Source organism: Haliaeetus leucocephalus, unplaced genomic scaffold, assembly GCF_000737465.1.
Source record: "Haliaeetus leucocephalus isolate CR32 unplaced genomic scaffold, Haliaeetus_leucocephalus-4.0 Scaffold351, whole genome shotgun sequence".
Lineage (NCBI taxonomy): Eukaryota > Metazoa > Chordata > Aves > Accipitriformes > Accipitridae > Haliaeetus > Haliaeetus leucocephalus.
The window spans coordinates 4,732,190-4,743,394 of NW_010972787.1; the positions used below are offsets into that span (position 1 = coordinate 4,732,190).

The 11,205-nt window shown below is 41.0% G+C and overlaps 2 protein-coding genes across 2 annotated transcripts in view; one reads left to right on the forward strand and one right to left on the reverse strand.

The window, feature by feature from the left end:
- The window catches only part of GTF3A (general transcription factor IIIA), a 5,194-nt gene extending 456 nt beyond the window's left edge, over positions 1 to 4,738 (forward strand). The window contains exons 2-9 of the mRNA XM_010572803.1: positions 99 to 199; positions 736 to 832; positions 1,025 to 1,113; positions 2,077 to 2,150; positions 3,397 to 3,480; positions 3,871 to 4,100; positions 4,217 to 4,276; positions 4,539 to 4,738. Coding sequence (XP_010571105.1) covers positions 99 to 199; positions 736 to 832; positions 1,025 to 1,113; positions 2,077 to 2,150; positions 3,397 to 3,480; positions 3,871 to 4,100; positions 4,217 to 4,276; positions 4,539 to 4,700 — 897 coding nt within the window. The 3' untranslated portion in view covers positions 4,701 to 4,738. The remainder of the gene's footprint in view (positions 1 to 98; positions 200 to 735; positions 833 to 1,024; positions 1,114 to 2,076; positions 2,151 to 3,396; positions 3,481 to 3,870; positions 4,101 to 4,216; positions 4,277 to 4,538) is intronic.
- Positions 4,739 to 4,781: 43 nt separating this feature from the next.
- Positions 4,782 to 11,199, reverse strand: MTIF3 (mitochondrial translational initiation factor 3). Its single transcript, XM_010572682.1, has 4 exons — positions 11,154 to 11,199; positions 7,769 to 8,238; positions 6,368 to 6,513; positions 4,782 to 5,043 (listed from the first exon to the last, which is right to left on the reverse strand). Exons 2-4 carry the CDS (start codon positions 8,235 to 8,237, stop codon positions 4,831 to 4,833), a joined length of 828 nt encoding a protein of 275 aa, XP_010570984.1. The 5' UTR covers position 8,238; positions 11,154 to 11,199; the 3' UTR covers positions 4,782 to 4,830.
- Between the last annotated feature and the right edge of the window lie 6 nt (positions 11,200 to 11,205).

Consider the following 11,205-nt stretch of genomic DNA (forward strand, 5'->3'; position numbering starts at 1 on the left):
ATCCCGCCGATGGAATCCTCCTGGAAACGGCCGAGCCCCCCCCCCCAACCCCCGAGGGGTGGGTCTGTGCTCTCCCAAAATGCCCCTCTCTCTTCCAGAGGCCGTACGTCTGCCATTACGAGGGCTGCGGTAAAGGTTTCACGAGAGATTTCCACCGCGCTCGTCACCTCCTTACCCACACCGGGGAAAAGCCGTTCGAGTAAGGCCCGAATTTTTTACTTCTTCAGATGGATTAGGCTCGTCCTTAGGGCAGCGAAGGGGAGCTAAAACGGGGGTGGGGGCTACAGAGCACGCGTGGCTAGGTTTGGTATCATCAGCACTGCCCTAACAGCGTGCACGCAGGGTGAGAGGTGGGGAATCTTAGCCTAAAACCTCCTATCTGGCAGTGATCCATAATAGATACTTAAAGGAGTGGGCAGATCTCCCCCTAGAATACAGAATTAAAAGAAGGAAGGGCAGTTATCTCCTATTACTAAGCCCTTAATAGCTGCACGTCTTGGATTAGGAGCTAGGAATTCCTACGTGTTTTATTAGAAATATCTTTGATATGTTCTCCTGTGGCTTTCGACTATAACTTAGCTTCTGGCTTTTCGTGTCTTTAAAGGAAATTTTTATATTTGGGTTGCGAGTTTTGGTTATTCTTCGTGTATTCCTCTTGTCCAATGATTTCTGTATCTGCCTAGGAAACAAAGCGCTGTTTGAGAGGGATAATTAAAAAATGCAGTCCATTTGCAGGTGCACAGCTGATGGATGCAATCAGAAATTTGGAACAAAATCAAACTTAAAGAAGCACGTTGAGCGCAAGCATCAAAATCGGCAAAAGCAATATGTGGTGAGTAATTACCTTTGGTGCTGTAAAGTGGAGGCTAAACAAGCTCCTTTTTATGTATCTGGTGAAATACTTCAACTTGTTATTATGCGGTACTTGTGTGACTTCAAATACTGGGATTGGGATTTCTGCAAAAACATGTGGGCTGGGCTGTCATTATTTTGGCCTCTAATGATAACTTAATTTCCTAAATAGTGCGACTTTGAAGGCTGTAACAAGTCTTTCAGGAAACATCAACAACTTAAAGTTCATCAATGTCACCACACCAGTGAACCTCCCTTCAAGTAAGTGGATAATTTTAATAATGAACTTTTAACAATTCCATTTAAACACTGTAGATTAAAACAGGTGCATTTTTTCAACCTTTTCATTGACATGGCATTTTAAAAAAAACTGGAATGAATTTGTAGTTATGGCTGCAAGTACATTTCTCGTACTAGCCCTTTGCTCAGTAGTCTGTTTTGAGCAACATCTTGGTGCTCTGTAACTTCAGCATTTCAGACATGTTCTTAGGGTTTATTACAGGTTCACAGGAAAAATAAACAAAAAAACCCCTTTTTTTACTTCACACAGTCTGAAATACAAGCATGAAAGCTTGAATGGTAATGAAAAATGCAGCTACCTCTGTTTTCCAGTAAAAAGCAGTGACTTGGCTGGCTGACACTGAAGTGAGTAGTAGCTTAAAAACGGTGAAAGGCTTGGACACCGATCTGAGAAGATGTGCATTGCAACTCCACTGTTTACATGACACATCAGTATAGATCTGATGAAAGCAAAGTTTAGTCTTGTATTTCTTAAAGGTGGAACACGCTTAATAGGAGTGTTCCGCTTAAGCAGAGTGCGCTAGTATGTCTGGGTGACAGGCACAAAAATACTGTCAGTGCTCTGCTGCTGCTCTGACTGCTAGATCTGTACAAGCCACTTAAACCCTCCACTTTCTGTCTCTTTTATGGTTGAAGAGCCTACTGTGTAGGGATGATATGAAGCTTGATTCTTTAGCTAAAGCTTAACTTGCTGTATACGTGGAAATCATACTATAGTTTTAACTCCCGAGGGGATCAGAGTCCTCTATTAGAAACATATTATGGAATTTACTTTTACAAGACGGGGGGGGAGGGCGACAGAACAGGTCTCTAGGCGACGGGAAACTTGGATTATTTTGTCCACTTTAATTGTTCTTGACTTAAAAGAACAAAAAATATGCGGATGCAGTGAAAGAAATTAAACCAGTGTTATTTTATACCTAGATGTAATAATGAAGGATGTGGAAAGCACTTTTCTACTCCAAGTCGACTAAAGCGGCATGAGAAGACACATGAAGGTAATACAGTTTTTCTTCTTGCTTCAGTTACGTTTTATCAAAGGAAAAAGGACTTCTTCCAGTAGAGAGTATGCAGGGATGTGTGACAGACATGAAAGCATTCTGGGCCTAGTGATCCAGGCGAACAAAACACCTGTTTTGAGTAGTCAAATGGGATACAATTGCAAGACATTACAGTGTTCAGTTACAATGTACTTGTGGTAGGCTGAACAGAGCTCAGGATTCCTTCAGCCATTTCTTCTCCTAATGTGCTTCCTTGTCAATAGTCCATCTTCTGGAGATGGGCTAATGGTTAAGGCACTAGCCTAGACCTCCAGAGGTTAGGATCAGTTGCCAGTTCTGCCACAAATTCCCAACAGAAGCTTGGCAAAACCATGTAGGCTTGCATTTTTTAAGTTGTTAATGTACCTATGTGAAAGGTATTTAAGTGGAATTGTTAGGAGGCGGTTATGTATGTTTGAGCTAATCCTGCTACACTCCTGCCCATTCTTTCAGTACTACTGACAGCTAACCCACTTTCCAGTGCTAGAAAAAAAAAACCCCACCCAAGAGACTAGGAAGAGTATCCAAAAAGCTGCGATTCGTACTGCATACCTTTCTTAAGACAGGGACTTGTTCATAGTTGTTTGACCTTTCCAGTCCTGGGATTTAAATGGTGTTGACTTTTTGTGGTTCATTTAAAAACCAGCCTGTCTTCTTGACAGAATGATGTAGTCCCCTTAGACTCTGGAATATTACTGTATGGTCAAGATCTTCTTTTTTAAAAAATTATATAGAAATAATATGTATTACTACAGTTATTTTCATCTATTTGAGTGAAAGTGCATGGCTGGTGAGGAAGTAGCTTTACTGAAGCAAGGAGAGAGACAGTTTCATAAAATCATTTAGGTTGGAAAGGACCTCTGGAGGTCATCTGGTCCAACTCCCTGCTCAAGACAGGGTCAGTTAGACCAGGTTGCTGAGGACTGCGTCCAGTCAAGTTTTGAAGGTTTCCAGGTGTAGGGATTCCACAGCCTCTCTGGACAATTCATGTCAGTGATACAAGGTTTCTTCCTTAAACCTGTTGGGATTTTCTCATGTTCTAATTTGTGTTTGTTGCCTCTTGTCCCATCACCGTGCAGTATGGTAGGAGAGGAGGAATACTGGCCTTTTAATTTTCAAGTGCTAGAAGTGGAACTCCCCCTTGTGAAACTGGACTGTGTTTGCCAGAACCTTTGTGATTGTAAACGTCTGTCCTGTCCAACAGGCTATGCATGCAAGAAAGAAAACTGCTCCTATACTGGAAAAACTTGGACAGAGCTTCTGAAACATAATAAAGTCAGTCATACAGGTAAACTCCAAATGCTTTAGTAAATAGAACTTAACTTTTGATATAAATGGGAAAGAAACCGCTAATTTGACCGGGAGTCCTTGCTGAACTCATTTCATCAACTTGTCATTGTGTCTAGACAAACTTGTTTACTAACACTTTATCAGTAAAATGGTTGCCATTCTGGCTAGACCTTAAACTGATGAAAATGCTACTCCAGTATACTAACTTTGCTTTGTGATCTATTTAATGAGAAATTGTATAATGTACAATTTCAGATCTGGATAATTCATACTGTATTATTCTCTTCCAGTCTCTGAGTTCCTTGCATCTCTTGTGGACTGCTAGGGTTTGATTCTGAGCACCTGTAAGAAGCTGTTAATTTATACTCTGCCTGTCTCTCCCACTCAGAGCCGATAGTTTGCAGTGAGTGTTACAAAACTTTTAAACGGAAAGACTACCTCAAGCAGCATCAAAAAACACATGCTGTGGAGAGGGAAGTCTGCCAATGCCCGAGAGAAGGATGTGGGAGAACTTACACAACCATATTTAACCTTCAAAGCCATATCCTCTCTTTTCATGAGGAGAAAAAACCATTCTCTTGTGATTATCCAGGCTGTGGAAGAGTGTTTGCAATGAAGGTATGTATTTTTTACATTGTTCTAATCTGAATCACATAATCTGAAATTATAAACCTAAGTCCTTTTGTTTGGTTTTTTTGTTTGTTTGTTTTTTCCTCTGCCCTTTGTAACTGTAGCAGAGCCTAGCAAGGCACGCAGTTGTACATGATCCTGAAAAGAGGAAGATGAACTTGAAAGTAAGTTATACTCTTGAAAAAGTCCTCTCAACCATACCCTGTCACTTCAGAGGAGGGTAAACAAACATTACATGTTTTATAATGTGACTGCAAGCAGGAAAACAGGCCAGCTATCTGCTTAATTTGGGAGATTCTTTATTTCTGAAGCTCCTTTAAATAATGCAGTGATGGCCTATTCATTGATTTCTTGTTTCACCACCACATTAGTAGTGTTTATTCCATAGATCTATTAAGTTGCTAATTCTGGATTTATTTCTGCCAGGCAAAGCGTTCTCGTCCTAAGAGGAGCTTAGCCTCTCGTCTGAGCGGCTACATTCCTCCTAAAACGCAGCCAGGAAAGGATGCTGTTCTGACAGAAAGCAAGGCAGTGGATAAGCCCATCGAAAATGAAATACCAACTGTTGAAATTCTGACTCTGCAGTAAAGATTAACTGAGACAACATTCTTTATCGAATGACCCGTGCAAAGCTCAACAATAACTTTATTAAAAGTTTAGAGTTTGTGGTTTTTTTTTTAAATAAAAAAATCAATATTGTTTACACGTCTTCATAAAGTCACTGATGCAACTCATTTGACTTCAGATCTTCATTTTCATCTTTTTTTACTGTACTGTTTTTCTGTTTTTCCATCTTCTGGTATGCTTTCAACTCTTTGTCAGACATGTGTCTCAAAATACAGGTACTCACCCCTTCTCTAGTAACTTTTGGCTTGGAAAGATAAGTGGCTTTCTCAGACACAGTATCCAAAATCTGATCAAAAAGCATGAACTGAAAAGGAGAAAAATAGGACTAAGTACACAAACACACGTAGAAGAATATTTCAGGCTGTTCTGTAATGACATGATCTACTGCTCGTGGTTTAGCTATTAGCTGAAACGAGCTAGTTGCTAGTCCTGGTTTGAGCGCTTCAGCTGCTTCTTTCCTAACCATTTGTTCTTTACTCACAAGCAGGTTTAGGAAAGTCACCAGAGGGATTAAGCCATTTCCTAACACTTAGGCTGAATTCCTGATTCATCCCGTTTTGCTGTTTAAAGGTGTCTGTGAAAGTGGACTGCATCTGACTCCTCTCCACCCTCCTCTTCCACTAGATTCAGGCATATTAATGGGGCTTTCCTCTTAAGAGGCAGTGTTGTTCTAAGGTTAGCAGAACGTGGTGGTATTGAACTGAATGATACAGTGGTGTTCATATAACAAGCTGAACTCTTAAGCTCATAATTAAGCTTTTAAATTTAAGGACAACCTAAATCTGGACTGTGTCATGAAATGTTCTGCTCCCGCCCCTATCCAGTTCTTCCTCCTGCTGCCCTTTTGCTGTGAATTCAACTTCCTATAAAAAGTTTTGTTCCTTTTGGATGAAGTGATATCACAATTTTCTCCAGCAATTTAGTAGACAGAATCATGAAGGAAACCTAATTCACTATACACATTAAAAGGAGAAAAAAAAAATCTTATATGGAATCTTTATAAAAAAGCCATTTGTGCAAATGACAACGAAGACAAGTCTCAAGGCCCTGCAATTATACTAGTGAGTTGCCACCAGCTCCCTAACATTTTTATAGATGTTTACTTTGCCAGTCTTGGAACACCATTCCAGTAGTTTTTCACAACAACAGTGGACAATTAACCTTAGCACTGTTGCAAAAACGCATCTTCAGAAGAACAGTTAGGTTATTGAAATAATCCAGCTGAAATAAGCAGATTTTTAATTTTTTTAATTTACTGTTAAACTTTTCAGTGAGTGAGCTGGCTTAAGGCACAGACAGGAAAATTTCACCAGCCCAGTTAATAAGGTGCAAAGGAGTAGGAACTGCTTAGAGCCTGCTGTCAAAGCCAGTATTATAACTGCATTCTTAGGAAAGCATGGTATTTGAATTGTCTCTGTGGGACTACTTTTCTAGAACTGCAGTGTTTGAAGAGATGCAGCTTAAGGTGGGGCAACTGTTACTTTCACGGGACCTAGACCTAGACCTTCACTTATTTTAGCAGTACATGATATATTGAAAAAAACATGGCAGTACTGAATAAGGGAAAGTTAATACAAGTACAGCTATTTAATGAAATTGATTGGTCCATCTTTCAGGAGTCCACTTACCATGTCTGTATTGCTATCTTTTGCTTGCCGGATGGTAACCTTAACATGGTATTTCTTTTCAATCCACTGTGCTATCTGCTTAGTCTTGGTCTCTAAGTCGTTCTTGGCAATAGCTGAAGAAAAGGATAACTCCTTCTGAACCACCCCTGTTTAAAACAGAACTAAAACTGTGTTGGCTTAACATCTGACAAACCTGTGTTACTTGCTGTCTTTCAACAGCTTATGGTGCTTTGTCTGCTCAGCTCCCTTCCCCCATGCTGCTTTCTCATACACAGAGCATCTCAGTCTCATTGTCTCAGCATGCACCACTCTCACCTTAGAAGGTGGCTATTTGGTATCTCACACTCACTGCCATAATTGGGAGACTGAGTGCATATTTGACCCACACAGGGAAGTCTCTTCAGGGTCAGAAGGCTTCAAGTATTTTTATTTTAATTAGTTTTGTTCATACTACCCACAATGCAGGTCTAACAAAGATAAACAGGTAAGCACTGGATGTGGAATTAAAGACTTGCTGCGCAAATTCCTACATCCTGCACATAGTATAGCTGAAGTAAAAGCTTTGAAGTTGGATAGCTCTTCAACTCGAGCCCATTTTCTTCAATAGTGAAGTGCAATATTCAACTGGAAGTATGATGCCTTGTAATGTATGTGAACAACTTGTGGTCTCTTCCTCCTTAAAGATTCTCTAAAGAAGTTACCATTTGAATAATCTTTTTGTAGTTTCTTGAACAGAAAAACTCACTACTACAATAGTGCTCTCCTCTAAAATCAGACCTCTACCCCAAGCACAGATACCTTCGTTAGCCTGAGGATAAGAAAAGAGGATACAAGGTCAGACACCTTTTCTAAAACCTCTTTGCCAAACTCAGTTTGTTAAACTGCTGGAGCAGGCTGACTTAAAAAACACTGAAAAGTGTTCAGTATTGAACAATTTGTTCTCTTACTCTGTACAAGAAAAGGCTCCAGACTTTGTCTTCCTAGCAGCAAGCTAGGAAGAGAATGTTTCATGACTACCGGTGACAAAATTATGTAATTATATTGGTGTATCTGGTGCTCAGTTTGTAAAAACTGCCTGTCACCTTATGCCTTAGTAAAAGAACAGGAATTCAGTGAGTCTCGTGGAACCATTCTAGTTATATTGACTTAAATAAAAATAGATTTTTTAAAAAAGCCAGCAGATGCCAAAATAGTAAATCCTGAGAAGGCAATAGAAGGCGTCTCTGTGGAAGACTAATCCAAAATTTTATTTTCACCACTGCAAAGCCTTAATAGCGTGGACTGCAGTAACATTGCTTTGGATTTACACAGATGCAAGTAAGAGGATTTCATCTGCTGACACCACTTTTAATGCAGCATTTTTCAAAGTGCTCAGTGTTGCAGTGTCAATAATGTACATACCTGGTTTTGGACTTGCTTTTTTCTTCTCCGCACGTTTAAGCTGTTCTTCGTGAATCTGCTGCCCAGTCATTAGTCTATATACAGGAGGTTCTGCATTCTCACGAAGGAGAACTAGTTTCAGGTCATGTTGATCCATAAGTTTGAGTGCCTCTGCTCGGTGCATATTTCCTAAGCTCTCTCCATCCTGGTTGATTACGTGCAAAATCCGATAGGGAATTCTTCGCCCAACACTTCCAAATGCTGCTTTCCTTTTTGGTTCTGTGTGAGATTTTTCGGCTGTACAAAATGGTTGAGTAAGTCCAAACACAGTTGACTTTCTAGGGTCAGGGTCAGGTGCCACCATCCAGAATGGAGAAAAGACCCTCTTTTGTGGTGTTTGTGTCAGAAGAGCACCAAAGAATCTTTTTGCATATCTATTCTCATTTCTGGTTGCTTGACATAAAAGTTTCATCACACAAAAGGCAGTCATTCTGAGGAAGCAGGGAAGAGGAAAAAACAAGTTACCCCCATCAGTCAGACTCTTCTAGTTATATTAGAAAGACGTGACTCCAGTTCAGTAAACCCTAGTCCTTAAAACTACTCTTTGAAAAAGATGCATGGTGTTGCTATACAGAATGAGCAATCAACAGTAATTCTACAATAACAGAGGGCTTTAACCCAGAGAGAAAATCCGACAAAGGAACAAATTTATTAAGAGTTATCTTCAGTATTTTAAAATTTGAGCCTGAACTCCTTTAGAGAATCCAATATTTCCTAGTTCATTTCTCCTCACAGAGTATCTACTCTTACACAGCTTTTTTGTGTATACAGAGATGAGCCAATGGTTAAGAGGGAGAATTTGCTGTCAAATAAACAGGCATGTCACACTTTTAAGATTTTCAGTCCACATTTTCTTCATGAAGTATCTAACACTAGGACTTTCTTCCTGGTTGTGATACTCTTCTTTGGAAAGTGTTTCATTTAAGCCACATTAATTCAGAACCACCCTAATCACACAGTGAATGAAGTGGCGATTTGTGCAACATCCGTCAGCAGCCATCCCAACATCTGCAGTCTGACTCTTCTGTGTTTTGTAAGGTTTTGGAATTTCAAAGCCTTGACCATACAGAGTAAACTGCCATGCAAAATCTTCACCTTGGCATTAAAACTCAACGAAGTAACCCGTACTATACTTGAAAATATGGTTTGTCACAGGGTTGAAAACTCTTCCATAGCTAGCGTGCAACTTGCTTCTTACAGCACTGACCCCAGATTGTGTATTTTTCTGAGTTTTCCAAATGTCATTTTGTGGAAGTAATCCAGCTAGTTACTTGGTCTTATATGGATTAAGCACCGATATTATTTCAGTAACCTTAAAAAAAAAACAAAAACAAGTCTTCACTGTCTTTTAAGCTGAAGTTCTACTGATTCAGCCATGCTTCAAAGTGAAAACAGTACCTTAATTTTAAACCTATTTTATCAGACATTTAAAGTATCGACTTTTGCAGTTTTTCACAAACATTAAATTTAGGGTGGCAAGTTCCTATTCATAGTGAGTTGATTTTTTCCAGTTATCAAAACTATTTAGATTTCATACATACACAAAGCATGCATCTAAGTACCATTTCACCAGAACCATCTAATAAAAACACCGATAATGGTATTCTTCTTCTTTTTCAATGATGAAAAAAGAGAAAAATAGAGATACAGGTAAGACTTGCCTGCTATACCTCGACTGCAAAATAAGCAACAGATTCATATACCTAAGATCCCCACTTACAGATTGTGATTTAAATAAACTGTTACAGGCCTCTATCCTGGCATGGTACTCATGAAGCTATAAACTTTCAAAACAAGCCTCAAAATACACCAGTGCTTGAAATTTGAAGACTAGTGGAACTGATCTTTGAGACGTTTCTTCCATTATATTTTTTTCCCCATTTCTCCCTGGTTCATGGAAACCCCCCCCCGGCAGTTTTGGTGCACCTGACCATTACTTGCATTTTGTTCAAAGCTTCAGAAATCAGCTGGGTTTTAACAGCTGCAAAAACTTTAGAAATAAAGAGCAAACTGTGCAGTATTATCTGCAGTTTTGGTATTCCATGTTTAAAAAGGCAGCAAGTACAGGAAAAGCCAAAGATGATACAGGAAACCAAAAACAAGTCGGGTCATACCAGAGGTGTTGGCAAGAGTGTGACTTCTTTTGCCTAGGAAGGAACGTGACTCTACTCTGTAATTATATACACGCATACATGTATATATGTATGACACTGTGTAGACATGTATCCATGTGCGTACATATACACGGAGAAGGTGCAAGCAATCAGCAACTATTATATATAATAACTATTTATGTATATAAATAGTTATTATTTATAACTCTCTATATAACTATTTATAACTCTAAGCAGTGTTGGCCTGGGAACAAGTACAATGACCTGCCTGCGAATAAACTTTGTCTGAAAATGGGGACAGTTTGGAGCCTGGGACAGACTTCAGGTTTTTGCAGTGGGGACAAAGCCGATATAAACGGCTCGGGGACGGTACCGGATCAGTTCATAAACAGGGCAGCCTGACGTGGCTGTGTGCTACAGCAGGACCCTGAGCTCAGGGCACAGAAGATAAATACCTGGATATTGACAGCAGAGTCCAAAAGCAGCTGGTAGAGCTACCGTCCCTTCCTACCCCGGGCTCTGCCTCTGCCGAGTCCACACCAGGACCACAGCCCCTGGAAAACACAGCTTTTTCTTGGGATACACACGTATCTTTGCGTGCCGTCAGCGCGGCCGCGCAAAAGCCGAGAAGTGCTTATTTTTAAAACGGTTTCATGCACCAGCTGTGGATCGTGCACTGCAGACTTACAGACCGTAATCTGGGAATCGCTCGGGTGGGTTATAAAACACTATAATTAAATTTATCTTGCATTCAGAGGAGCCTGGCTTGCCTTTGTCAGTTACTGACTTATAAAGCTAAGTAGTGGTCTCACGGCAATGGGGTAATAGCTTATTTTGCAGAGATGTTCATCTTGCTGTGCTAAATACGTGGGTTGCCCTTTGTCCGCCTTCATTTTCTGTTGCTATTTTAAGTCTAATAAATCCTGCCTTAACTGTCGCAGAGAGAAACCGTCCCCCTTTACGGCCCCACGTAAGCGTATTTTGCTTTGTGCGTTTCCCCCACTTAGACCGCGCACTAGCGAGACGCTCTTGGAATTCCACGCGTGGATTTCTGCCGGGCGCCGCCGCCTCACCCTGCGTGCCCAGGTCGGTCGGTCGGTCGGTCGGTCCGTCCGTCCGTCCGTCCGTCCGTGCCACTCCGTCCCCCGCTGCGGGCGGGACCCGGAGCCCACCGGGACTCCCGTGGACCGGTCCCCGGTCCCCCCCGGTTCCCCGTGCCGGGCTGCTCTTACCTGCCGGGCCGAGCCGAGCCGAGCCGCCGGCCCCCAGCAGCAACCGGGGGAG

What these genes read in the sequence shown, in the direction of transcription:
- MTIF3 (XM_010572682.1), bottom strand. Translation starts at nt 8,237, where the DNA reads ATGACTGCCTTTTGTGTGATGAAACTTTTATGTCAAGCAACCAGAAAT. An exon ending in AAAAGCAAGTCCAAAACCAG is followed by an intron (nt 6,514 to 7,768) that starts GTATGTACATTA and finishes TGTTTTAAACAG; the next exon opens with GGGTGGTTCAGAAGGAGTTA. An exon ending in AAGATAGCAATACAGACATG is followed by an intron (nt 5,044 to 6,367) that starts GTAAGTGGACTC and finishes TCTCCTTTTCAG; the next exon opens with TTCATGCTTTTTGATCAGAT.